Below are 23,740 nucleotides of genomic sequence, written 5' to 3'. Positions count from 1 at the left end.
GAAGCGAGAGCGACGCTTCCGGGTACTTCTCTGGCCTCCTGGGTAATGCAGTTTTCAGAGCCGGGCTGACGGTGCAGCTGAGCGAGGAGGAAAACTCCAATCATGGCGGTCTGTGTGCGTGCGGCGGCGATGGGAGTTGTAGTATTTATTGACCCAGTCGAGATTGAACGGGACGCCTCGGAAGAAAACTTTCCCGTTTTTCATCTGAGAGGAAGAGGAATCAAAAGGTAAATACAGCACCGACGAAGCGGGAGTTTAAGTTACTATTTTCAAAACACACTAACGTAACACTCAGTTTATTCGATGCCACACGTCCCGTTCTTCTTCACTGGTTTTTACAGATTTCTCTTGAACAGGGGGAGTTGCATCATTGGGACTTTTTTCTGTAAATCTCTCTTCATCCTGTTTTTCACCATCTTGCATGTGTGTTTCATGGAGCTGAGGGAGAACACAGTCCACAGCACTAAACTGGGGTTACATGAACATTTAGGTACTGTGATGCACAACTCGTCACAATCAGTTTGATCCCTGAATCCTGCAAAACTTTTTTGGGGGGGTTTAGTTGCAGAGGTGGAAGAAAGAATCAGATCATTTAGTGAGAGGTTAAACCAAACACTGTAAAAACCTCCTGCATTTAAATCTCTTCTTACATTTAAGTGTTAATACATTACCTGCAAAATCAAGTCTCCAAAGTAAAAGTACTGCATTCTAATGACCCCTTTTCAAAGTATGGATCCTCCAACTTCCTGCAAGACATTGATTAGAAATCATTTGCACAAAAGACATTGCTTTTGAAAAACCTGTTTAAACATATCATGTCTCAAGCATTCAGGAGGTTTCCAAGTTGTTTTGTTGCACGACAGAAGTTACAACTTCATCACTCGTATTGATGAGCTCATGTAAACCCCAGCACCAGTTTTCCCCAGCTCCACCCTCGCGATGTCCAGTCAACCACATAACCGAAAACACCCGCGTGGCCTTTAATCTATAATAATACATCGTGTTTTGTGAAAGTCATATGTTTTCAATTTGGAATCAAAGCACTTGTTGTGACTGTAGCTGTCAGATTACTGTGCAGTAAAAACTACAGATTTTCTCTCTGAAATGGAGAAGAAGAGTAAAATTAGAAATACAAAGTACCTACAATACAAAAGTACCACATTAGCTATTCTACTTGAGTTCAAGTAAGTACTTGCTATCAAATATACTTGAAGTAATAACAGTGAAATTACTTGCCAGGAGTGGCCTATTCCCTAATGTTGTGTTCTACTACATCATTAACTGTGCCTATTGTATATTCTATTTAATACAATAATAATGATACAGACTATTGTCATATTAATGCAGCAGATGATGCTCCTGAAAACACTTGTATTGTCATATTCAATAATGAGGTAATAATGTGGGTGGAGGCCTCTTCAAAATCCATGTCAGTTGTTTCTTCACCAGTGATGCTGCTGCTGCAGGAGTCGGGGTCTAATGTCACCTGATCGCTTTGATTGGATCAGTGGATAAATTCCTCTGTAAGTATTGATTACTTTTAAAAATATAAAGACCATTTGAACATCTAATGAAAGTACAGATATTTGCTGATGTGTGTAGTGGATTAAAAGTGAAAAGTACCCATAAAACAATCTACTAAAGTAAAGTACAGATAAATAAAAAAAATGTACAGTAACTAAGTAAATGTACCACTGTACTTACAAAAGATTGATGTTTCTCACCACAGTCTGTGATCAGTACAATCTCAGTATTATGCTGGCAGTCTTCAGTGTGAACAGGTGGGCTGCTCTCAGTACGTGAGTGATCCTCTTTTTCTGCCCACAGCAGGAGCCAGGATCAGGGCAGGTAGGGGACCTGGACGTGCATCCACACCCACCAACAATGCACTAAACTGGGAAACATCTGCCGGAGTGTGCCCTTCAACGCCGTGATGGTAAGAATCCACCACTCCCAGAGCAGATCCCTGAAGAGCTTGATTCTCTGTCGTTCCTCGGTGTAGCTGTCGGTTTCTTTGGTGTCTCCCCTGTTTTTAATTCTCTCTCAAGAGTCAAGACCATCGAGGCCATGTGCAACAAACATAATTGTGTGAGCTGTAACAGCCTAATTGTTAAGAAGATTAAGGTGGACTGTTGAATTGAATCCCAGCATTAATATTTTATGGGCTAAAGCTGTCCATGGGGGGTTCTCAGTGTGTGTGCAAATCACAGATGGAGTCAGAAGAAGATTTGCCTCTCTCTCCCTGTCAGATTATCAGTGATGGGGAGAAACAAGAGAAGGGTTTCCTCAATTTTTATACAATGATTTATAACATTGTATCTGCTGACCACTTGTTGAGTTATTGTATTAACAAAGCATTTAAGAGCTTTTCTCAAGTATTGCAGAAATAACTAGTTTTTTTCTTCAAATTTGTACATCACTGGAAAAGATTAAATGGGAAACACAATACTACTGCCATGATAGATAATAACAAATACAAATATGAAGTGTGTTTTCCTGCGATAAATTTACTGATCTTTTACCTGTAAGATCTGTAAAGGTCAAAATATGAAGCAGTCAATTTGAATTTATTCCACATAAAAGTGTTTCAATGCTTATAGCTGAAGATAAGAAAATGGATGAATTAAATCAAAAATTGGTCAGAAAATAAACAGGTGTTTTTTTTATTTCCCTGCCAAGGAGCTTATGTTTGTTGGTTATTCAGCAGGATTACACAAAGACAATTTAAATGATTTCCATGAGATTTTGTGGGGGGGGGGGTAAGACCCAACAAAGACCCTGTTTAATTTTGGTGCAGATCAGGGGGTAGATCCAGGATTTAGTTTTTCTCTTTCTTTAACACTGAAAGAATAATTCATGGCTTTTCTTTAAATAAAAACCAGGCATGTTTAGGGGACTGAGTAACTTTATGAGTAATTTGGTGCAGATCCAGATAATGATCATAATCTAATGGATTTAAATTTGGTTTCATAAGGGAAAACATTGGGCTTTTGTAATTGATGTTATGATTTTCTCTTGATGAACTGGTTGTTAAGTCAACAAATATCTCTATAAATAATGACAGATGTATTTGACAAGTTTCCAGTGCTGAATGTGTTGTCTTCAAAACACAAAGATTTTCATTTTACAATCCTTTGAAACAGAGAAAAGCTAGAAAGGGTTCTTCTACTCGACTAGAAACTTTATCAATTAATTTATTATCAAGAACATTTCATTTCTTCACAGTTTGACAAGGTTGAAGCATAATTATGTCTTCTGTAAGCACGCATGTCAAAACAATATTTATTTCCTTTTATTCAGTTAAAATAAAATTTTCTTTATTAGTAACATACAGTTTTTATATACAGCATATTATCTGAAGTAACTTTGTCTGAAGCTGTATTGCACAGTGTCCGATCACACAACATGCAGTACACACCCGTACCACTCTCCCTGCACTCTAGATTTCATCTGACCGTCCTCACCCTTTTCTGTTTTCTCCATCTTTTTCCATTTCGCGTTGCTCCCATTGATTTTTTTGTTTGTTTTTCCAGCTGATTATGTCCCTGTACTCTGATTCGCCGATGGGCACATTGCTCTCTGCACTTTAATTGGACATTTAATTAGATCACAGTTTTAGTCCAATTAGACTCAGAGGTGTTGGGAAAAGGGAATGGAGGGGAGAAGAGGCAAAAGTCCCCGAGCTGGTCTCTCTCTCTCTCTCTCTCTCTCTCTCTCTCTGCCCACCCCCCCACCCCTTCCATGTTCTCTCCCTCCTTTCCTCTCCTCACTGTTTTTCTTCATCTGTCTTTTTCTGTCTGCCTCGTCTCCCTCCTCCCTCCTGAGGGCGGCTCATTAGTGATATAATGGGATGACACAAAACACACAGCTCTCTTAATTCTCCGAGTGTCTAGAGCAGCAGCTGAACCACACACACACACACACACACACACACACACACACACACACACACACACACACACACACACACACACACACAACACTGACAGTGTCTATGCTCACTGCTGCAAAACTTGTGTGGTTGTTTCAAGGAGTGTTATGTTATTAACTCTTCCTCCTGTGTCGTACTGAAGCCAGGAGGGGTTAAGCAGAAGTGTTTTGAGATGGAGCCTGGGTGTTAGTAGTGCCCCTGATTCATCTCCAGCACCGTCTGACAGTCTGCCAGTCACAGCAGCATCGACCAGCCCAGACACACACACACTCACATGCTGGGAAGAATCGTAGCCTATTGACACACTGGAGTGCTCCGGTATGATATCACGACACCTAATGAGACTAAGATAAGCCTCGTTACCGGCAGCGCTAGCTCGCATATGCTAGTCAAATGCAGGGCGTCTCTGCACAAGGTTTAGCTCCCCTATGATTCTGCCCTCTCCCCCCTTTTGTTGTCATAGTCCTTGCACAGAGCTCAGACTCAGAGCATAAACAACACTGGGCCCCAGTGGGCCAAAACACATGGGCAAAAGTAAACACACCCTAACACACGCCCAGATGCACTGTATGCGGATATGCACAAACCCACACTCGGGTGATAGGTCCTCGGAGGACACAAGTCAATCTCTTGGTCCCTCAAGTAGTCTCACAGAAACTTTACTCTTACTCTACACACACACACACACACACACACACACTTCTATGTCCTACTCTTTATATAGGATGTTAGTGTTCCCCCTCTACATGTATATAATACAATATATGTGTGAGCATTTATAGAGTGTGTGTGTGTGTGTGTGTGTGAGTGTGTGAGAGAGAACCACAGGCAGCAGGCAGGGGTGTTTTAGCCACAGGCATCGCTACCTGACCCCCGTAGCTGTAAGATTGACAGCTGTGGTCCCGCCTAATTGCATTACTCTCCCAGGTGATTGGCTCACACCCTGGGGGCTCATTTGTCAGGATGCATTGTGGTAATGATGTAAAATAGCCAATCTGTGTGTCACTCAGCCCTCTCCCCCTGCTGATTGGCCCCGCTGTGCCCTAGGACTCGGCCCCCAGCTGAGGGAGCCAGCTCATTGGTCCTTGGGGAACCAGGAAGTCCCCCAGAAATAGGGCTTTACAGATTGGGCATCCCTGTGGGCTGATATTATACTTCCTCCCACCTCTTTACATGTCAGTCAAAACCCAGGGACTGATCCCTGCAGCCTCTATCTCCTATCTGAGACATAGGTACACACACACACACACACACACACACACACACACACACACACACAGAAACATGTAGGTAGTATAGACACCTGTAATAACACATGTCGACTAAGAGCCTAAACATTCTCTGATATAACTGAAAAAGTACGTATATGTTTGTGTGTGTGTGTGTGTGTGTGTGTGTGTGTGTGGGTGTGGGTGGGTGAATTGAAATAAAGGCCACAGGCTCAGGCTCTGTTCCCCACTGCTTACCCAGCATGCTCCTAGCTACATCCTCTATCAAAAGCAGACACCTTCACAATGACAGACAGCTCGAGAAACACATAGACAGACACATTGTTTCCACACACACACACACACACACACACACACACACACAGGTACACGAACACACTTTGTCTCCCTGGTTTCTTTGTATGACTTTCTCAATAGCACCAATTCAAGTGTTAGTTCTAGCACGTGTCAGATGTGTGTGTGTGTCAGGAGGCAGCAGTGTGTGTGCTTGCGCCGCTCTCCTGTCGTGTTGCTGAAAGGTTTCATGGGAGTTTGGAGGTTCTTTGTTAAACTCACTGTGGTTATATGAGGCCAAATATGAATAAAGGCTGAGTAATGTCAGCATCAGCATGAATCGATTCTTGTACAGATGCACAATCACTTGGTCTGGACCTCAGCCCGTGATCAATGGTTTTCTCTGAGTTATTGTCTTCTTATTAACGAGTGGAGTGCTCCCCGAGGGCCACGTATGAATGGCTAAATGAGTCCACTCTACACCTCTCACCAGGACCCGGTGTTGTTTTTACACCCTCCTTTGTTTGATTTCAGACATGGCATCGCAAAAGCCTTTTTAGTCAAATTTGGACGCACTGTAGGTGTTTCCAAAACACTCAGGTCCTCATGAAACTCTAATTGCCTGCTCTTGGTGATATGAATGTCCCTCACACAGATTCATATATTGACTCATGTCCCTCCCTGTCAGTGTTTGGGCCAAATTATAACTGCAAGATTATTCATCAATCAATTCATATTTTTATTGTGGCAGCTGGGGGCTTGCATATTGATTTAAAAAATGCGGAAATAGATGAAATAAGTCAACAAAAGTGAAGAAAAAGTTTGGAATAAGCAACTGGACGAGAGTGAAAAGCAGAAAAGCAGAAATATCTCATTTATTTCTTTGGATGTTAAACGTCAGAAACCTGATATTAGTCTTTCTGATGTGCAGTGATCTCCGTTATATCTGCATGTGTTAGATGTTAGTATTTGCAGACTCTGTGTGTGTGTGTGTGTGTGTGTGTGTGTGTGTGTGTGTGCACGCACATGCATGTACATTACTGACTCAGTAATCACTGTAAATTAGAGATGTTTAGAGATGCTTGTGGTTGATTTTGGTAAAACCCCTGTAAAAATTCTCTCTCACGGACAAGCATTTCCCATGACGTAGCAACATGTGCCAAACACGCACACCTCGACACACACGCGCTCACACACACCTTTAAGTGCTGCACCCACCGTCTTTCCCTCCAAGCCTCCCTCTTTTATACACACATAGAGCGACTTTGTTGTTAATGTAGTAACTAACCAGTGTACGCCACTACTTGGCAGAGCGTGAGAACGCAGCGAGTGTAGTGGGTAATTGCCGTGCTGCACGCAGTGTCTACAGGAGCACTCTTTATGAGGTGGAGGCAGGGAGGATGAGAAAGAAGGATGGAGGTCACCGGTGTGTTTCCACCTCCATTCAGATCCTTTAAATGTTCTCAAGAGTGAAGCTGAAGTAAAACTAATCTTTGGTTTATTGTATAAAACATGTATATAAACAGTACGTTTTTACAGGGAGTGAATCTGATGTGTTTCTGTGGCCGCTAATGAAAATGTCTCCGAGAAATCTCAAGATTGTGACGGGATTTTTCTGCCTCCAGCATTTATGTGTTTAGGGACAATAATTGATTTCTGTGTTGTGCCCCGCCGGGTTTGTCCCACATCTCTAAACCCACACACACACACACACACACAGCAAGGCATACTGCAGTATTAATGAGACATGAATAAGACATGAAGAGAGACCCCCCTCTTACACGCTCACACAGGGTCTCCCCCTCCCCATGCTGCTTCCTGTCTGCAGATTACCCAGCTTTCACTGGGCTCTGGTTAAGTGGGGCCAGGAAGAGATTTAACCCCCTCAGCAGGAGCACGCACGCACACACACACACACACACACACACACACTCCCGAGTGTCAGGAAACATTAGCTCGCTTATTACGTTATTGGAAAATATCTGGTTTATTGTGTAGTTGACTGCTTAGAGAGCTTCAGGTGGTAAACTGGCTGAAATATGATTAAGATTTAAGAATAATGTTTGTAAGTTTGCTCCTTTCTGACTCTCGCTTATTAACATCACCTGCTTGAGCTTGACGTGTACATTCACACCTCAAAATTAAAAATGAGGTCTGGATATTTTTTTTCTTTTTCTTTTTTTGTGAGTGGCACTGAAAGTGATTTTAAAATTTGCAGTTAAACCTGTATCATTAGTAATAAAAAATATATTATTATACTATGACGTATGCACAACTTAAGTGTAAGTGTGTGTCCAAGCAAACTCTGAGGTAGATGAATGGAAAGGAAACCGTCTAGACTCGGTTTAATGTCATCGTATGAAACACTTGATAAGTAAGCTCGGCGTATGTTGCTGTAGGTTGAGTCATGACCTTTTCATTTGTTTCTGTTGTAGGCGTCGGCGACATCCAGCCCGGGTCCTGCCTCTCTGGGCTCCCAGGTTCATGCTGCAGCTGTCAACGGAGATAGGAGCGCCCTCGTCAAACTCATCACAGGTAAGCAGTACACAAGAGATCGTTGGGGCGGCGCTATGAGTGGTTGGCATTGTTGCCTCACAGGTTCCCAGTTAGAATTCCAACATGTGCAGGGCCTTTCTGGGTGGAGTTTGCATGTACTCTGGCTTCCTCCCAAGACATGTTAGGTTAGGTTAATTTAAGACTCTAAGAGTGAATGGTTGTTTGTCTCTGTATGTTGGCCCCGGGATATGCTGGCGACCTGTCCAGTGTTTACCCCGCCTTTCGCCCACTGACAGCGGCGATTGGCTCCAGCTCTCCCCTGTGACCCTCAAAGGATAAGTGGTGTAGATAAATAAGAAATGGATTGGAATCCCATTGGCAGAGCGTTATGACTTTATGATATGCATCTTAACATGACAAGCAAGACACCTGAAGCACAGAGGTCCCGCTCACATTAAGATATAGTTACATGTTGCTTTGTTTATTTCTTTGAGGAAAGTTTTATTGTATTTAGCCCATGTGCAGAAACGTCAGATTGGATGATTAGTTGCAGCATCTGGTTGAAGTTTCGGGTTTTGCGTAGACAAACCACAGCAGAGCAGGTGCTCATCAGCATGAAGGTTTGAACCATGGTTCAGCTGCTAAATGACAGTGGAATAGCAGATATCATCTGTCCATTTAGGGATGTTGCTGAAAACTGATTCCTACCCTGACATAGAACAGAATCATTTGGCAAAAAATACATGAAGAACATCACATGAGCTCTGCAAATTCTTTTCATGAATGGGCACCATTAGCCTCCAGGCTAACTGTGTTAGAGATGTTCCTACCTCCAACTGCTCTGAATAAATTGACTCATTTAGGTAAGTGGAAGTGGAGGTCCTATTAAACCTGTGTTTTTTTTAAACGGCACGTAAAGTACAAGGGGCTGCATTTTTTAAAAACAGCTTACAAGATATTCCATCACAAGCCACTAATTGTACTTTCTGTTTTATATGTTGTGAAATTCAACACATATTGACCCAAATCTTGGTTTTGATTAACACCTATACCCATAGACTTAAACCTTTGTGTTTCTTTCTTTCTTTCTTTCTTTCGTGTGTGTGTGTGTGTGTGTGTGTGTGTGTGTGTGTGTGTGTGTGTGTGTGTGTGTGTGTGTGTGTGTGTGTGTGTGTGTGTGTGTGTGTGTGTGTGTGTGTGTGTGTGTGTGTGTGTGTGTGTGTAGTAGAGCCCTCACTGCGGGACCGTGAGGACCAGTTTGGTCGGACCCCTTTGATGTACTGTGTGCTGGCTGACCGCCTGGATTGTGCAGAGACTCTGCTGAAGGCCGGAGCCTCGGTCAACAAGACTGACCACAGCCAGCGCACCGCTCTGCACCTCGCCGCACACAAGGTATGGACATCCACAAACACACAGCCTTAAAAAGAAAAAAGACCGGACACAAATACTGACTGTTTTTCCTGTAGGGTCTCTTTTCTGACAAAATGTTGACATTCTTTTGTAAAGATAAAGTTGGAAGGAGTGTGGAGATGAGGTGGGATGGAAAAGGGAATATTTGAATTGCCACAAGCTCCAGTGGGAAGCCAGTGCCCCCTAGTGGTTGTCGTCAGGGCCTAAGGGCTTGTGGTGGGGAATGACTTTCACTTACACACACCCCTGTAAATAAAAAAATATTCCGCTCGAGGACACAAGTGTTTCACAGCGTTTTTGCCACTGAAATCAACGAAAGAAGAGGGAGCTTTTCTCAGACTATATACGAATGAGAATATCTTTAGACAGTTGGTCTGTACATCAGACGGACATTGGGATGTAGAACTAATAATATCCTCAGTTATTTATCAGGGCCTTCGTCTATTGGAGTGTACTGATACAGGATCATAATATCATTGAAGAAAGAGGGGAGGTAATAGGTTATTGGGGTCTGTCTCATAGATGGGGAGCATTTGTGTGTGTGTGTGTGTGTGTGTGCGTGTGTGTTGGGGGATACTAGTGATGTCTCTTTGACATCTGATCAATAAGTGGCTGAGACAGCAAGAGAGGCCAGGGATTACCGATCTAATTGGACTGAGAATAGGGAGGACTGGAACACACACACACACACACACACACACACACACACACACACACACACACACACACACACACACACACACACACACACACACACACACACACACACACCCTCGCTGTCTAGATGCATGCTCACACACAAGATAGATCTGTCAGACTGTGGCATTGTGGTCACAGAATGGCAAATATACAAAACACACTTATACGTGTACTCAGTCATGTCTGCATGGACACGGACACACACACACACACACACACACATACACTTCGACTTCCTCTGACAGCTGTTGCAAAATACATCTCCAAGTGGCCTGGTGACAAGAGACAGAAAGTGAGGATGATGATGATGATGTGGAGAGGACGACAGGTGGAGACTGGCTGCTCTTGTCAGGCCAAAGAGCCGCTGTTTACTGTTTAACAGCTCATCTCACTCGTTGAGCAGAGAGGCAGGAGGAGGGAACCGAGATGGATGACCTACCGATTGAACCAGACACGACTAAAAGCCTGGGGAGTGTGTGTGTGGGAGTGTGTGCGTGTCATTGCTGCTGGTTCATGACAAATGCTGAAGAGAACCAGTGATTTCTGAACTACTTTTTCGCACAGTTTTGAGATTGTGTCTGTGTGTGTTGCAGGGGAATGTGCGCTTCCTGAAGCTGCTGCTGTCCAGACGGGCCAACTGGCTGCAGAAAGATTTGGAGGAAATGACCCCGCTCCACCTGGCCACCCGACACCCAACCCCAAAAGCGCTCGCCCTGCTGCTCAAACACATCGGACCTGGAGAGGTTGACACGCAAGACAAGAACAAGGTGCCGCTGTGCAAATACACACAAGTGGTTTGGTCCGTAGTTTGACTTCAGTCAGAAACCAGCCCGGTTGGGCATCTCACCAATAATCTGCAAAAAGAAAACTGACGGAGTGAAAATAGTTTGTTAGAAGCATTGAAAATTTGAGGTCATGCACACATAAACACAGAGAGGCTCACTCACACAGCAGCGAACGTTTCAACAATCTGCGGCTTTGTACTGTGTTCTGCTGATAAGACCACAAACACACAGTCTCCTCTGTCTGTCGGAGCTGATGTGTATCTGACATCAGTGGTTGGTTTTGTAATAATCCAATATGCATCATCACGTCAGTTGACAGTGGTTTCAGGAAATCTCAGAATAGCTCAGTATGAGCTTTGTGCCGCACGCTGCCCTCATATTTTTCGTGACCATTTCATAGTGGAATGATTTTGTGAACGTAAATGGAACCTGGTGTTACAACGGCCCCCTCTGTTCCCATCTCCATTCATCATCTCTTTCTCACCCTTTTGATTTCTCTTTCTCTCTTTGAACAGCAAACGGCTCTACACTGGTCTGCGTTTTATAACCGACCAGAACACGTTCGCCTCCTGATCAAGCACGATTCCAACATCGGCATCCCAGACAGTGAGGGCAAGATCCCCCTGCACTGGGCCGCGCACAGTCAGGAGCCCAGCGCCACGCAAACTGTCCGCTGTATACTGGTAAACACCACTGTGCACACAGACACACACACACACACACAAAAAACCCAAGACTAAGTTTGTCTTCTTTCAGTATCCTCACCTGTGTGTGTGTGTGTGTGTGTGTTTGTGTTTAGGAGGCAGCTCCCACCGAGTCCCTGTTGAACTGGCAGGACTACGAGGGGCGGACGCCGCTGCACTTTGCGGTTGCTGACGGTAACGAGGCAGTGGTGGAGGTGCTGACTTCTTACGAGGGCTGTAACGTGACAGCCTACGATAACCTGTTCAGAACTCCACTGCACTGGGCCGCTCTGCTCGGTGAGTGAATGTGACCTGCTGCAGCCTGAATGACAGCTTTGCTAATAATGTCCTCCCATCATCAGAAACAAAACTCTAATTACATTTTTTACATTCAAAGCCAAATTGGACTTGTTATTATCCACATGTTAAAATTCTGTTCTATTCATTTTCAGCCAATGTTGGTATGTTTGTAAGTAGATCCACCACTTTGTTCCAGACTGAGCACATTAATTAACATAACTATAAAATATAAAATGTACATCCATTTGGCAGGTTAAATAAATGTGAAGCTGATACAGTAAGATTAACAAATACAGACACAAGTGTACAAATAGGAAAAAGGACAAAACAAATGACACTTAATCCCAATTAAAAAGGATCCCAGTTCTGGTTTCAGATGAGTTTTAAAAGTGGGAATGATGGGCATTCCCCAATTAAAGTAGTTGGCCATTCCAACTTTTCCTTCTCTTTACTGACAGCACAGTCTGTCCAAATGTGGCCCTGGTATTATTGCCAATGTAAGTTTTTTCTTATAAAATAATTTAAAGGTGGGGAGCGAGTCTACACAAAACTATGATTAGTTGTGATTGAAGAGCAGAGACTGTGAAAGCTATAAAGTGCCTTTGTTGACCAGTACTGCTGAGAAATTGTCCAAGCTCCTTACTTCCTCACGTTCTTTACTTAATTTGTGGTCCCACCGATGTTCACGTGTGTTTTTCAGGCCACGCCAAAATCGTCCACCTGCTGCTGGAGAGAAACACATCGGGCACGATTCCCTCGGACAGCCAAGGGGCGACACCTCTGCACTATGGAGCTCAGAGCAACAATGCTGTGAGTCACACTCTGTCTCATTGTGTATGATAATGTAGGGTTGCTAAAGCCAGGTATGTTCAGATGTTGAGATTCGTCACTTCTAATAATTTCAAAAAGAATGTCACATTGTAACTTATAGTAAATTTTGAAATCTAACTTGCCGTGTCTGATTCATTGTCTTTTTTCTCATCATGTCCAGTGAAGTAAATATAATTCTCTGTCTCTGGGTGAGTAGGAGACAGTTGGTGTGTTTCTGTCCCACCCCTCAGTGAAGGATGAACCTGACCTGGAGGGGCGGACGGCCTTTATGTGGGCCGCTGGGAAAGGCAGTGACGATGTCATCCGCACCATGCTGGCCCTCACCCCTCACATCGACATCAACATGGCCGACAAGTATGGGGGCACAGGTGAGTGCCTGAGGAACGAGAGGAGGAACCGAGGCTCCTCTAAGCTGCTCTGACCCCACCCTTCTGTCTTTCTGCGGCGCATTTGGTGACATAAACCATCCTGGTCATGTTACTTTGCACCTAAACAAACACACACCTTTCACCTGAGGCGCTCTCTCAATTTTAGGCCAAGGATGATGACGATGATGTCACAGGGGATTCCCCCCAAGGTGCTAGAGAGACTGTGCTAGTGAGAGAGAGGGAAGTGATACTGTCAGCAGAATTAGTGTGAACTTGCTGAATAGACTCACACCACTGCCAGCGTGGTCCTCTGACGAACACACACACACACACACACACGAAGACAGGCTCTGACCCCCTGGGCTGTTTGGACATATAATCTTCATGGCGATAGTCCCTCTGCTCAGCCAGGCGGTCATTGTTTATGCATGCATAACATGCCACGGTCGAGTCATGCTAATGAGACGGTGTGAAGGGCAGTGGAGCTGACTGGTGCCCGGGTCACATCCGTGCACTTGACTCTAGCCTGTATTGTCTGGGGATCAGAAGAGGGGGGAGGGGGGGGGTTGCACTGGCCATGAGGAGGCTTTAGTGTAATGCTCCTCATTATGATTCTGTGTCTGTTTAACCCTCCACTGACCAGGGTTTAGCCACAGCCGGAGAGGACCTGCAGTCCAGGACATGAATGAAAAAAGTCCTCTAAATGCGCCTGATTTATTTTTCATCTAGATTCATGAATGATTCCCTGCATGGGAAATGTTGTTAAAATTTCTTTAGAATATTGCAATAATAAATACATTTCCTGGATCCACCCTCTCATCCAGACACCTAATTTAATGGGTTCTTTCCTGACCCATACTTCATCCTTCCACTAAGCTTCATGGTAACCTGTCCAGTAGGTTTTGTGCAATGCTTCTAAATAACAGATAAACAAACAAACAAACACAAATAAAAACGTAACCTCCTTGGTGGAGGTTATGAAGGAGGAGCAGTTGAGTTGGATTCAGGAGGACTGTGTATACTTGACGTTATTGTAAGTGTGTTTGTGTGTATGTTGACGCAGCGCTGCACGCAGCCTCCCTGTCGGGTCATGTGAGCACGGTGAAGCTGCTGTTGGAGAAGGGAGCGATGGTCGACGCTCTGGATGTGATGAAACACACGCCGCTGTTTCGTGCCTGCGAGATGGGACACAGAGACGTCATACTCACACTCATCAAAGGTGGGGGTTACTGGTGTATATGTGCAAGTATCCCATTTTTATTTCCAGTACTTCTCTATTTTTATTTCCCTGACCATTCAAGAGTCATTGCAGAGTTAATTGCAGTGTTGATGATGAATGAAATTAGGTCTTTACATGCATCAGTCAACTGAAATGTAAATGTTCTGCTTAAAGGTTGGACATGTACATCTGCACATGTGGACCTGGTAGACGTGGATGGTCACACTGCTCTGCACTGGGCAGCTCTGGGAGGAAATGCTGAGGTCTGCCAGATACTGATGGAGAATGGGATTAGTCCTAATGTGCAGGTATGAAAGTGCACGTGCAGCAGAGGCCAGAGTCAGTGCATGTGATCCTCGGTCGTTGTTCTCATTTAGTGCACAAGTTCTTCCTGACATCTGAATTGATTGGATCTCAGACATCCATCTGAATACCACCGCAAATAATATTAAAAAAGAAACTATTTACATGTGTATATATATTTATAGTAATACTCAGATGTTTAGCTTTGGCTTCATCATGTAGAGCTTTCTATCCAGGACTGTAGATTGGTCCACAATTAATTACATTATAAATACCATTCATTATTTATTTGGATGGTTGAATCAATGAACATATGAGGATGAGGATATTACTTCCTAAGAAAGGTACAAGCTCAGGATCCACTTCATTAATCCTTTGCTATTCTTTGAATTGTTCTGTTGAATATGTGACTGCTGCTGGACAGGACCAGGCAGGACGGACTCCTCTGCAGTGTGCTGCTTATGGCGGCTACATAACCTGCATGGCTGTTCTCATGGAGAACAACGCTGATTCAAACATACAGGACAAGGAGGTAAAGATCTTCCCTTAAGTCCATAAATGGAACAACACTTCTGTCTGTGGTTTCTGAGATTCATTTGGACAAAGTTGCAGAGTGAATGGATGTTTTTATTTATGGGTGTGCAGGGACGGACTGCTCTCCACTGGTCATGTAACAATGGCTACCTGGATGCAGTGAAGCTGCTGCTGGGCTACAATGCCTTTCCAAATCACATGGAGCACACTGAGGAGAGGTGAGAGCCAAGCCATGCACTAAGGCTGCAGAGGGGAGGAGGCAATAAAAGTGAAAGTGGGCAAACGGATCCATGAATGACTCTGGTGTTTGCGTTGAGCAGGTACACCCCTCTGGACTACGCTCTGCTGGGGGGACACAGCGAGGTGACGCAGTTCATGCTGGAGCACGGCGCTCTCTCCATAGCAGCCATCCAGGACATCGCTGCTGCCTCCATCCAGGCCGTCTACAAGGGCTACACTGTCCGCAAGGCCTTCAGGGAGAGGAAGCAGCTCCTCATGAGGCACGAGCAGCTGCGCAAGGATGCAGCCAAGTGAGTGACAAGTGCACGTGCACACACACACACACACACACACACACACACACAGTTGTGTCTCCATGACTAACCCTAATTACATTGATTTACGTTAATGTCTTGGACACTCGCGCGGCTTTCAGATGTGCACTGAAGTCTGGACATTTTCCTGAAATTTTCCGGCTGTATGTGAGAATGCAAATGTCAGAGACAGGAGCTGGGGGACATTTTTCGAGACTTTTCCTGTCAGCTCCCTCGTTAAATGTCCAGAAAATGCCCAAGTGAGAATACAGCAGGAAAATGTCAACACAAGCGAGTCGATGACGTTTCTAGCACACGACAGACGCAAAACTGAAAAATACAAAAAGAAAACAAATACCTCTGGATGAAAAAGAGGTGTTCAACGAGACGCCGACAAAGATGTTCATCGGGAAATAAAACAAGATAAAAAAGCTTTCGAAAGTAAGGGCGTCCATGTGCTCTAAACAAATACATGTGTTTTCCACAGTGGAATTTACCCGTCATGTTCTGCCTCCCGCAGGCTACGCAGTCACCGCCTCAATGTTCTTGAAATGTTCCTGTCGTTGTGAACGCGTCCGACCCAAACAATCTCCTGCTGGGATGTGAAATGCAAACTCCGGGAAAAGTCCGAAACCAATTTTCTGGGCAGCTTTGGTGGAACCATACCTACTAATTGCCCAGCACTAACTTTAAAACACGTCTTCGCCTCAAGATTTAATGATTACTGTTCTGACAACTCGTTCAAGTCACCATGAAAACAGATTAAGGTCCTCGCAACATGACTAATTTGTAGACTAAACACAGCCACACATGCTAATTCACATGAACTGAAACAGTGCACAGAGCCACACTTAACTTTGGCCTCTGTCATAGTTCCTGTGCTTTGAAGTTGCCTGCACTCACTGTGAGGAACTCATTAACCCTCTATTCGTCACTTGATACCATTTTAACCTTGTGTTCATCTCTCATTCTCCGTCTCTGTCCTCCTCTCGCCCTCCGCTCCAGCAGCAGTCACACTCTCTCCATATCTATCTTTCCTTCTGTCATCCCTGCACACACATATGTCTTCCCCCTGTCTGTCTCTTTTAGCTTGTTCTCCTTTTTGTCATTTGCTCAACAGCCTCACCTTTATTTTCTCACACAAAGCTTTTAAGTAGGTAAATTTGTTTTAAGAAAGCACGTTAACACCAGCTTTTTTTTCATCTTGATATTTTAAGCCGGGCAGATTCATTGAGATGACAGTTCTGTGAGAAGATACTAAAAGTATTCTTTCACAGCTCGCATGAGAGAAAAAAACACACACAAAAATGTGGATTGTCTATTTTAACCGATATATATATATATATATATACACTACCGTTCAAAAGTTTGGGGTCACTTAGAAATTTCCTTATTTTTCAAAGAAAAGCACTGTTTTTTTCAATGAAGATAACATTAAAGGGGACATTGTATGCCCATTTTACCACAAGTTAATATGGTTCCTTGGGGTCTTAATGAAATGTCTGTAACATACTTTGGTCAAAATACCACAAGGATCATTTAAAACAGCACCCTTTTTACCCTGTATAAAACAGCCCTCCACAGAGTGATCTGTTTTGAGTGCCTGTTCCTTTAAATGCTAATGAGCCAGCTCCCCCCTCCCCCCTCTCCCCCCATGATTTTAAACGATATAAATTACATATTTTATATGATATAAATTATCAAATATGCATCCCATACTTTGTATTCCCTTCTGTTGTCCTGGAGTTTTAATTTTCCCAATCACATAATTAAATGTCCCCTCTGCCCATCCACTACAAGCACACAAGCAGATAGACAGAGAGAGAAAGAGAGGGGTGGGGGGGGCTATGAAGACCATCATTTACCCCCGAACCCCGACATTCAACGGGTACAACAACAAGCGGAGAAAGACCATGTAGGGAGACTTCCAGTACCTTGTTCCGACACAAAACCCAGGAAGCTCAATCGAGTCGCTCAAGCATGACGTTTCTGACTTAGAGGAACTATAACAAAACGCGCGAGTGTTTTTTCCCCAGAGTTTTTGGGTTGGTAGACATGCCAGATACCCACATTAACCTGTAGAAGCACTAACAAAGTCGAATTTGCATGCTATGTCCCCTTTAAATTAATCAGAAATACACTCTATACATTGTTAATGTGGTAAATGACTATTCTAGGTGGAAACGTCTGGTTTTTAATGAAATATCTACATAGGTGTATAGAGGCCCATTTCCAGCAACTATCACTCCAGTGTTCTAATGGTACATTGTGTTTGCTAGTCGCGTTAGAAGACTAATGGATGATTAGAAAACCCTTGAAAACCCTTGTGCAATTATGTTAGCACAGCTGAAAACTGTTTTGCTGGTGAGAGAAGCTATAAAACTGGCCTTCCTTTGAGCTAGTTGAGTATCTGGAGCATCACATTTGTGGGTTCGATTATACTCTCAAAATGGCCAGAAAAAGAGAACTTTCATGTGAAACTCGCCAGTCTATTCTTGTTCTTAGAAATGAAGGCTATTCCATGCGAGAAATTGCGAAGAAACTGAAAATGTCCTACAACGGTGTGTACTACTCCCTTCAGAGAACAGCACAAACGGGCTCTAACCAGAGTAGAAAGAGAAGTGGGAGGCCCCGGTGCACAACTCAGCAAGAAGACAAGTATATTAGAGTCTCTAGTTTGAGAAATAGACGCCTCACAGGTCCTCAACTGGCAGCTTCTTTAAATGGTAGCTGCAAAACACCAGTGTCAACGTCTACAGTGAAGAGGCAACTCCGGGATGCTGGCCTTCTAGGCAGAGTGGCAAAGAAAAGCCATATCTGAGACTGGCCAATAAAAGAAAAAGATTGATATGGGCAAAGAACACAGACATTGGACAGAGGAAGATTGGAAAAAGTGTTATGGACAGACGAATCAAAGTTTGAGGTGTTTGGATCACACAGAAGAACATTTGTGAGACGCAGAACAGGTGAAAAGATGCTGGAAGAGTGCCTGACGCCATCTGTCAAGCATGGTGGAGGTAATGTGATGGTCTGGGGCTGCTTTGGTGCTGGTAAAGTGGGAGATTTGTACAAGGTAAAAGGGATTTTAAATAAGGAAGGCTATCACTCCATTTTGCAACGCCATGCCATACCCTGTGGACAGCGCTTGATTGGAGCCAATTTCCTCCTACAACAGGACAATGACCCAAAGCACACCTCCAAATTATGCAAGAACTATTTAGGGAAGAAGCAGGCAGCTGGTATGCTGTCTGTAATGGAGTGGCCAGCGCAGTCACCAGATCTCAACCCCATTGAGCTGTTGTGGGAGCAGCTTGACCGTATGGTACGCAAGAAGTGCCCATCAAGCCAATCGAACTTGTGGGAGGTGCTTCAGGAAGTGTGGGGTGAAATTTCTACAGATTACCTCAACAAATTAACAGCTAGAATGCCAAAGGTCTGCAATGCTGTAATTGCTGCAAATGGAGCATTCTTTGACGAAAGCAAAGTTTGAAGAACAAAATTAATATTTCAAATAAAAATCATTATTTCTAACCTTGTCAATGTCTTGACTATATTTTCTATTCATTTTGCAACTCATTTGATAAATAAAAGTGTGAGTTTTCATGGAAAACACGAAATTGTCTGGGTGACCCCAAACTTTTGAACGGTAGTGTATATACTGTCTGTATAAACATTAGAATAACGTAAACAGCTTAAGTTTTATAACATTATGAAAAGATATGAACTCAAATGAAGTGCATTGACCTGAACACCTTGAAAACTAATGGACTGGCTTTGTCAATTCCTTGAAATTTGGGTTTAAGACCATAGATGAATATGAAGAGTTCAGAATTTCCATTTTCCCCTTGTTATTTACATCAGGATGTGTTGAACAACTTAGGACGTTGCACCTTTTGTTTTAGATCGCCCCATTTTGTTGTGAGCAAAAGTAGAGGGAGGTCAATGTAAAATAACTTTTGAGTAAATTACGTTTAATATTTGGTTGCAAAACCCTGTCCGTCGCTGTTCCCTGGGTTTGCGGTTTGATCCGTGGCTCCTCCGAACGCAGCCTGCATCAGAAACATGGTTTAAAAGATTGATACCAAATGAAATATGCAGATGGGGATCCATTGTGGTGACTCCCCATGGGAACATTCAAAAGACAACAACATTACTACGTCCTGAATTACATGGCCCATAACAAAGATTAGTGTTCCTCACCTTTGTTCGGGATCATCAGTCGATCCTTTCTTTCTCCAGAAGTTCATCTCATCAGTCCATAACACTTTGTTCCAGATCTTATGTCTCATCTTTGTATTTGTTGGCAAATTCCAGTGTGCCCCTCTGTTCTCACAGCAGATGAGTGGTTTGCATCTTGTGGTATGGCCTTTGTACTTCAACTCTTAAAGTCGTCTTCAAACGGTGAATTGTGATACCATCGTCCCTGCCCTGTGGAGGTTGCTGGTGATGTCACTGAAGGCTGTTCTGGGGGGTTTTCTTCACAGCTCTCACAATGTTCCTTTCATCGACTGCTGTTCTTGTCCTTGACCGACCTGTTTGATGTATGTTGATACATCAGTACGCCAGTGGTTTATTTCTATTTTTGCATGAAGTGGCTCTGATCGATGTTCATTCTTTTCTCAGCTCTAAGATGGTTTGCTTTTCTCTCATAGACAGCTCTGGTCTCCGTGTGGCGTTATCCTTTTTACAGGGGAATCTAAAGGCTAAACTCAAGACTGATGTTCAGAGCCATTTAATGTTTCAACATGCGATCTGAAAGGCAACACCTGGTCAACATCTGTTTGCCTTTTCAATCGTATTAGGGGGGGACTGTGTAATCGATCATGATGTGCTTTTCACAAACACAACCTTTACCTGCCGAGATGAGGTCACAGTCTTTTTTGTGTGCAGGAAACGAGAAGAAGAACAGCGGAGGAGAGGGGCCGTGCAGCAGGTTTCAGTGTCGAAAAGGAAGGTGTCTTCGGCGAGAGCAGAGCAGGACAAGCTCTCCTTAGTCAACATTATGCAGAACTTAACCATGAATGACACTGCGGTGGAAACAAAGAGCTCATCCAAAGCTGAACGCACGAGGAGCAAAGAGGAGAGACACAAAGGTACAATTATGCTCAAGTCCTTAAAGTTGTTATGATGGAGCTCGCAGTGTGAATTGCGATAATGGGCTGACTATTGGTGTCTTTGCTGTTTCAGTATTAGAGATTAAAATATGCTTTTGTGTTTATGGCTCCTGATTCCACCCCAGCAGACCACAAGAGCAGATCCTCCAGAAGACATAAAGCAGCCGAACCACATGAGGCCCCTGAGGCTTCGAGTCACCAAAGTCATGTTACCGAGGACACGGTGTCTGGTGCTCCACAGACCACCAGGCTGAAGGAGCTTCTCTCTCCTGCCGGCTGCAGCCAACCACCCAGCCTCAAACCCAGACCTCCCTCCATGCCCAAGGTCAGGGAGAGACTTTCCTCTAACACAAGCGCTCCCACCACAGGTGTCTCCTCTACGGAGCAAATTGAGGCCACTTCCAGAGAATCCATCCCTCACATGCCAGCCCCCGGCAAAACCAATGCATCCACCTCTCCACTAAAGCCCAGAAACAAGGAGCAGACTTCAGAGAGGGGCTCCTCCAGAGACCAAAGTCACACTGCCTCATTGAGAAGCACTTCATCTTTAGACCCCAAACGCCCCTCCAGAAAGACTGGCACACATGCACCGGTGTCAACACGTGCACACAGGGGACACGACAGAGAGCAGCGCCGGAGGAGGACCGAGGCTGCACGCATCATCCAGCGAGCCTGGAGAAGGTGAGCGTGCATTTGTGTTTGTATCCGAAGAAGGGGTAGTCAGAGGCTGAAGCTCAGAGGCTGAAGCTTCTGTGGCGGTGGGAGCTTAGCTGTGCCATGTGGCGCCCACATGTGCATTCTCTCCCTCATATGTGCCACAGTATCTCTCCTGTAACGCCGCCCCATCTTCGATCTGGATGCCATCAACACTTGAGCAGTGGGGGGGAGAGAGCGTGGGAGATGGGTGAGATGAGGAGGCAGGGGACGGACGGGCTGTAATCTCCAGCTTTCAAACTGGTTTAACAAGGGGCGAAAAGTTCAGCCATGCTGCTCTAATAGCTACCAGCAGCCTCTCTTTGCGTTTCTCTCTCTCCGTTTCTCTTAGACGCTGCCAGTACGCTGCAGGAGTCCCTCTGTTTCCATTCAGCTCCACAATTAGATTCTGTATGTGCTGCCTATTAGCTGCCTTGAATAAACTCCGTTTACCTTGTTTATGCTTTGTGAGTATTACAGTGAGGATTTGCCAGCTTTGAACACTGTTTGAGATGTTTGTTTTTTTTTAACTGAACGACGTGCATGAACGTGCGCTTGCATGGATTTGTGTCGGCAGGTTTCACGCACGCAGGCGAAGAGAGGTGAAGGCCTGCGAAGAGGTGGAGTCAAACCAATCCCAAAACAGGAAGAAGATGGAAGTCAGAGCTCCATCCGCGAAACCATCTACGAGTAAGGGCTCCGTCCTTCAAAGTATCTACGGTGAGAAAATTTGCAAACCACATTTGTGCTCAACCTTTTATTAATGTAAACTTGTGATAAAACTTTATTTATATGGCACTTCTGGGATTGGCTCTAGCTGCCCGTGTGATCCTTAACGGACAAGTGGTATAGATGATGAATGGAGTTTCAAAAATACTTCAGGTTACAGTGAAGGAACGAAAGCAATGTGGTCACTTCTTTAAGTGTTAAGAACCTGGCATCAGCGTTTTGTGTAGGTACTTGTCAGTTTATTAGGTACACCAAGCAAAAATGAACGCAGCATTAAACAACAGTTCTGCAGTGAATCCTGAAGGTTCTAATGTTCTGTTGTTGTTGAAACTGTAGGCGACAATCTGTGCTGCTGTTGAACTGCGCTGCCTTGTGTTGACAGATATTCCCATTTAATCCCTATTTGTGCGTCCCATTCAAATCAATGAGGGTCGGCTAAACAACACGCGCGCTCCTCTTTGTAGAACATATTACATTTGAACAGCTCCACAAATTGCAGCTGTTAGATTCATGTCAGTGTGCTTTGCTTAAAAAACTGAAAACACAGGCAAATATAATCCAATGAAATAAAACAAGCAGAGACTTTTACACTTGTGCACACACACTTAACATCAGCTGTAGAGAACTCTTCCCTATCCCCAGCAGAGCCACCTTCTCAATCCACCCACCCCTCCTGAACCCTTGGACTCATTTAACAAAGAAAGGACTTTGATATTATGCATCGCTCTCTCTCTCATACATGTTAAAATTTATTCTCTCATTTTTACTGATATAAGTGCCCTGAACTCAGCACTGAAAAAGAGACTTGATGTCATGGCAACATTATGAGAAATTCATAATAATAACTGAGCAGCACAGTTTCAAACTGTTGAGTCTCTGAGAGCAAATACTGCAGTTAATAGTCTGGTGGTGGGATATTGTGCTAATCAGGGTTATGGCATACAGCTAGAATAATACGTTTTTTAATTTCCAAACATGGGGATTGAATATTTTCTTTTGGCTGAAACTAAACAAGTATAATCTATGACCTGTAAATCTGTCTGAGTCAGTCAGAGCTCACATGGAAACAGTAAACACACTCGTGATATTATCAGTTGCATGAGGTTCACTGGGAGTAAATGAGAGCCAAAGTGCATGTTTGTTGATGCTGATGAGAAAGTACCAAAAGTCCAAGAATGTCTTTATCACTTTATTTAACATTGAAATGGTGAAAATGTTGAAAAACATCTTATCTTATTCATGGATCCTGATGAAAAAACATCAGGCACATTTAGGGAGCTGATATCTACGAGTTGGTGAAATTTGGTGCAGCTTGGATGACTTGAAGGGGACGTGTGGGCCTCCGTAGAGGTTTGTGCTAGAGTCCCATTCTACCAAGAGATTTGACAATAGAGAGAGGAATATATCTTCAACATTTTTCCTGCTTTTATTTGGGATTTGCTCGTGCAACAGTGACCAGAATAAGGGTCTGGGGCCTGGTATCTCAAACCGGGAATCTTCAATGCTTCGCTTTTTAATCCTTTGAGAAACCAGAGTGTTGAGTGACCCACTTGGCATCAAACACCCAGCAGCAGCAGCAGCATGTGGTTCAGTGCTGGTTCACTCCTGAA

General features: G+C 44.0%; 1 protein-coding gene across 6 annotated transcripts in view; it reads left to right on the top strand.

Moving 5' to 3' along the window:
- Positions 1-142: 142 nt before the first annotated feature.
- The window catches only part of invs (inversin), a 27,094-nt gene continuing 3,496 nt past the window's right edge, over positions 143-23,740 (top strand). Inside the window, exons 1-18 of one of the 6 annotated variants that reach the window (XM_035163424.2) lie at positions 143-227; positions 1,450-1,523; positions 1,831-1,936; positions 7,869-7,968; positions 9,155-9,321; positions 10,632-10,805; positions 11,339-11,506; positions 11,623-11,803; positions 12,507-12,616; positions 12,834-13,005; positions 14,069-14,226; positions 14,413-14,532; positions 14,952-15,059; positions 15,173-15,279; positions 15,382-15,591; positions 20,485-20,687; positions 20,834-21,389; positions 21,979-22,121. In XM_035163424.2, coding sequence (XP_035019315.1) covers positions 1,934-1,936; positions 7,869-7,968; positions 9,155-9,321; positions 10,632-10,805; positions 11,339-11,506; positions 11,623-11,803; positions 12,507-12,616; positions 12,834-13,005; positions 14,069-14,226; positions 14,413-14,532; positions 14,952-15,059; positions 15,173-15,279; positions 15,382-15,591; positions 20,485-20,687; positions 20,834-21,389; positions 21,979-22,121 — 2,680 coding nt within the window. In that variant the 5' untranslated portion in view covers positions 143-227; positions 1,450-1,523; positions 1,831-1,933. Of the gene's footprint in view, positions 228-1,434; positions 1,524-1,827; positions 1,937-7,868; positions 7,969-9,154; positions 9,322-10,631; positions 10,806-11,338; positions 11,507-11,622; positions 11,804-12,506; positions 12,617-12,833; positions 13,006-14,068; positions 14,227-14,412; positions 14,533-14,951; positions 15,060-15,172; positions 15,280-15,381; positions 15,592-20,484; positions 20,688-20,833; positions 21,390-21,978; positions 22,122-23,740 lie in introns of all 6 variants that reach the window. The other 5 variants (XM_035163422.2, XM_035163423.2, XM_035163425.2 and 2 more) reach the window with 5 other exon arrangements.

Source organism: Hippoglossus stenolepis, chromosome 8 (genome assembly GCF_022539355.2).
Source record: "Hippoglossus stenolepis isolate QCI-W04-F060 chromosome 8, HSTE1.2, whole genome shotgun sequence".
In the NCBI taxonomy this organism is placed as follows: domain Eukaryota; kingdom Metazoa; phylum Chordata; class Actinopteri; order Pleuronectiformes; family Pleuronectidae; genus Hippoglossus; species Hippoglossus stenolepis.
Note: the sequence above shows the minus strand (reverse complement) of the source record. Positions and strands in the feature narration are given on the sequence as shown.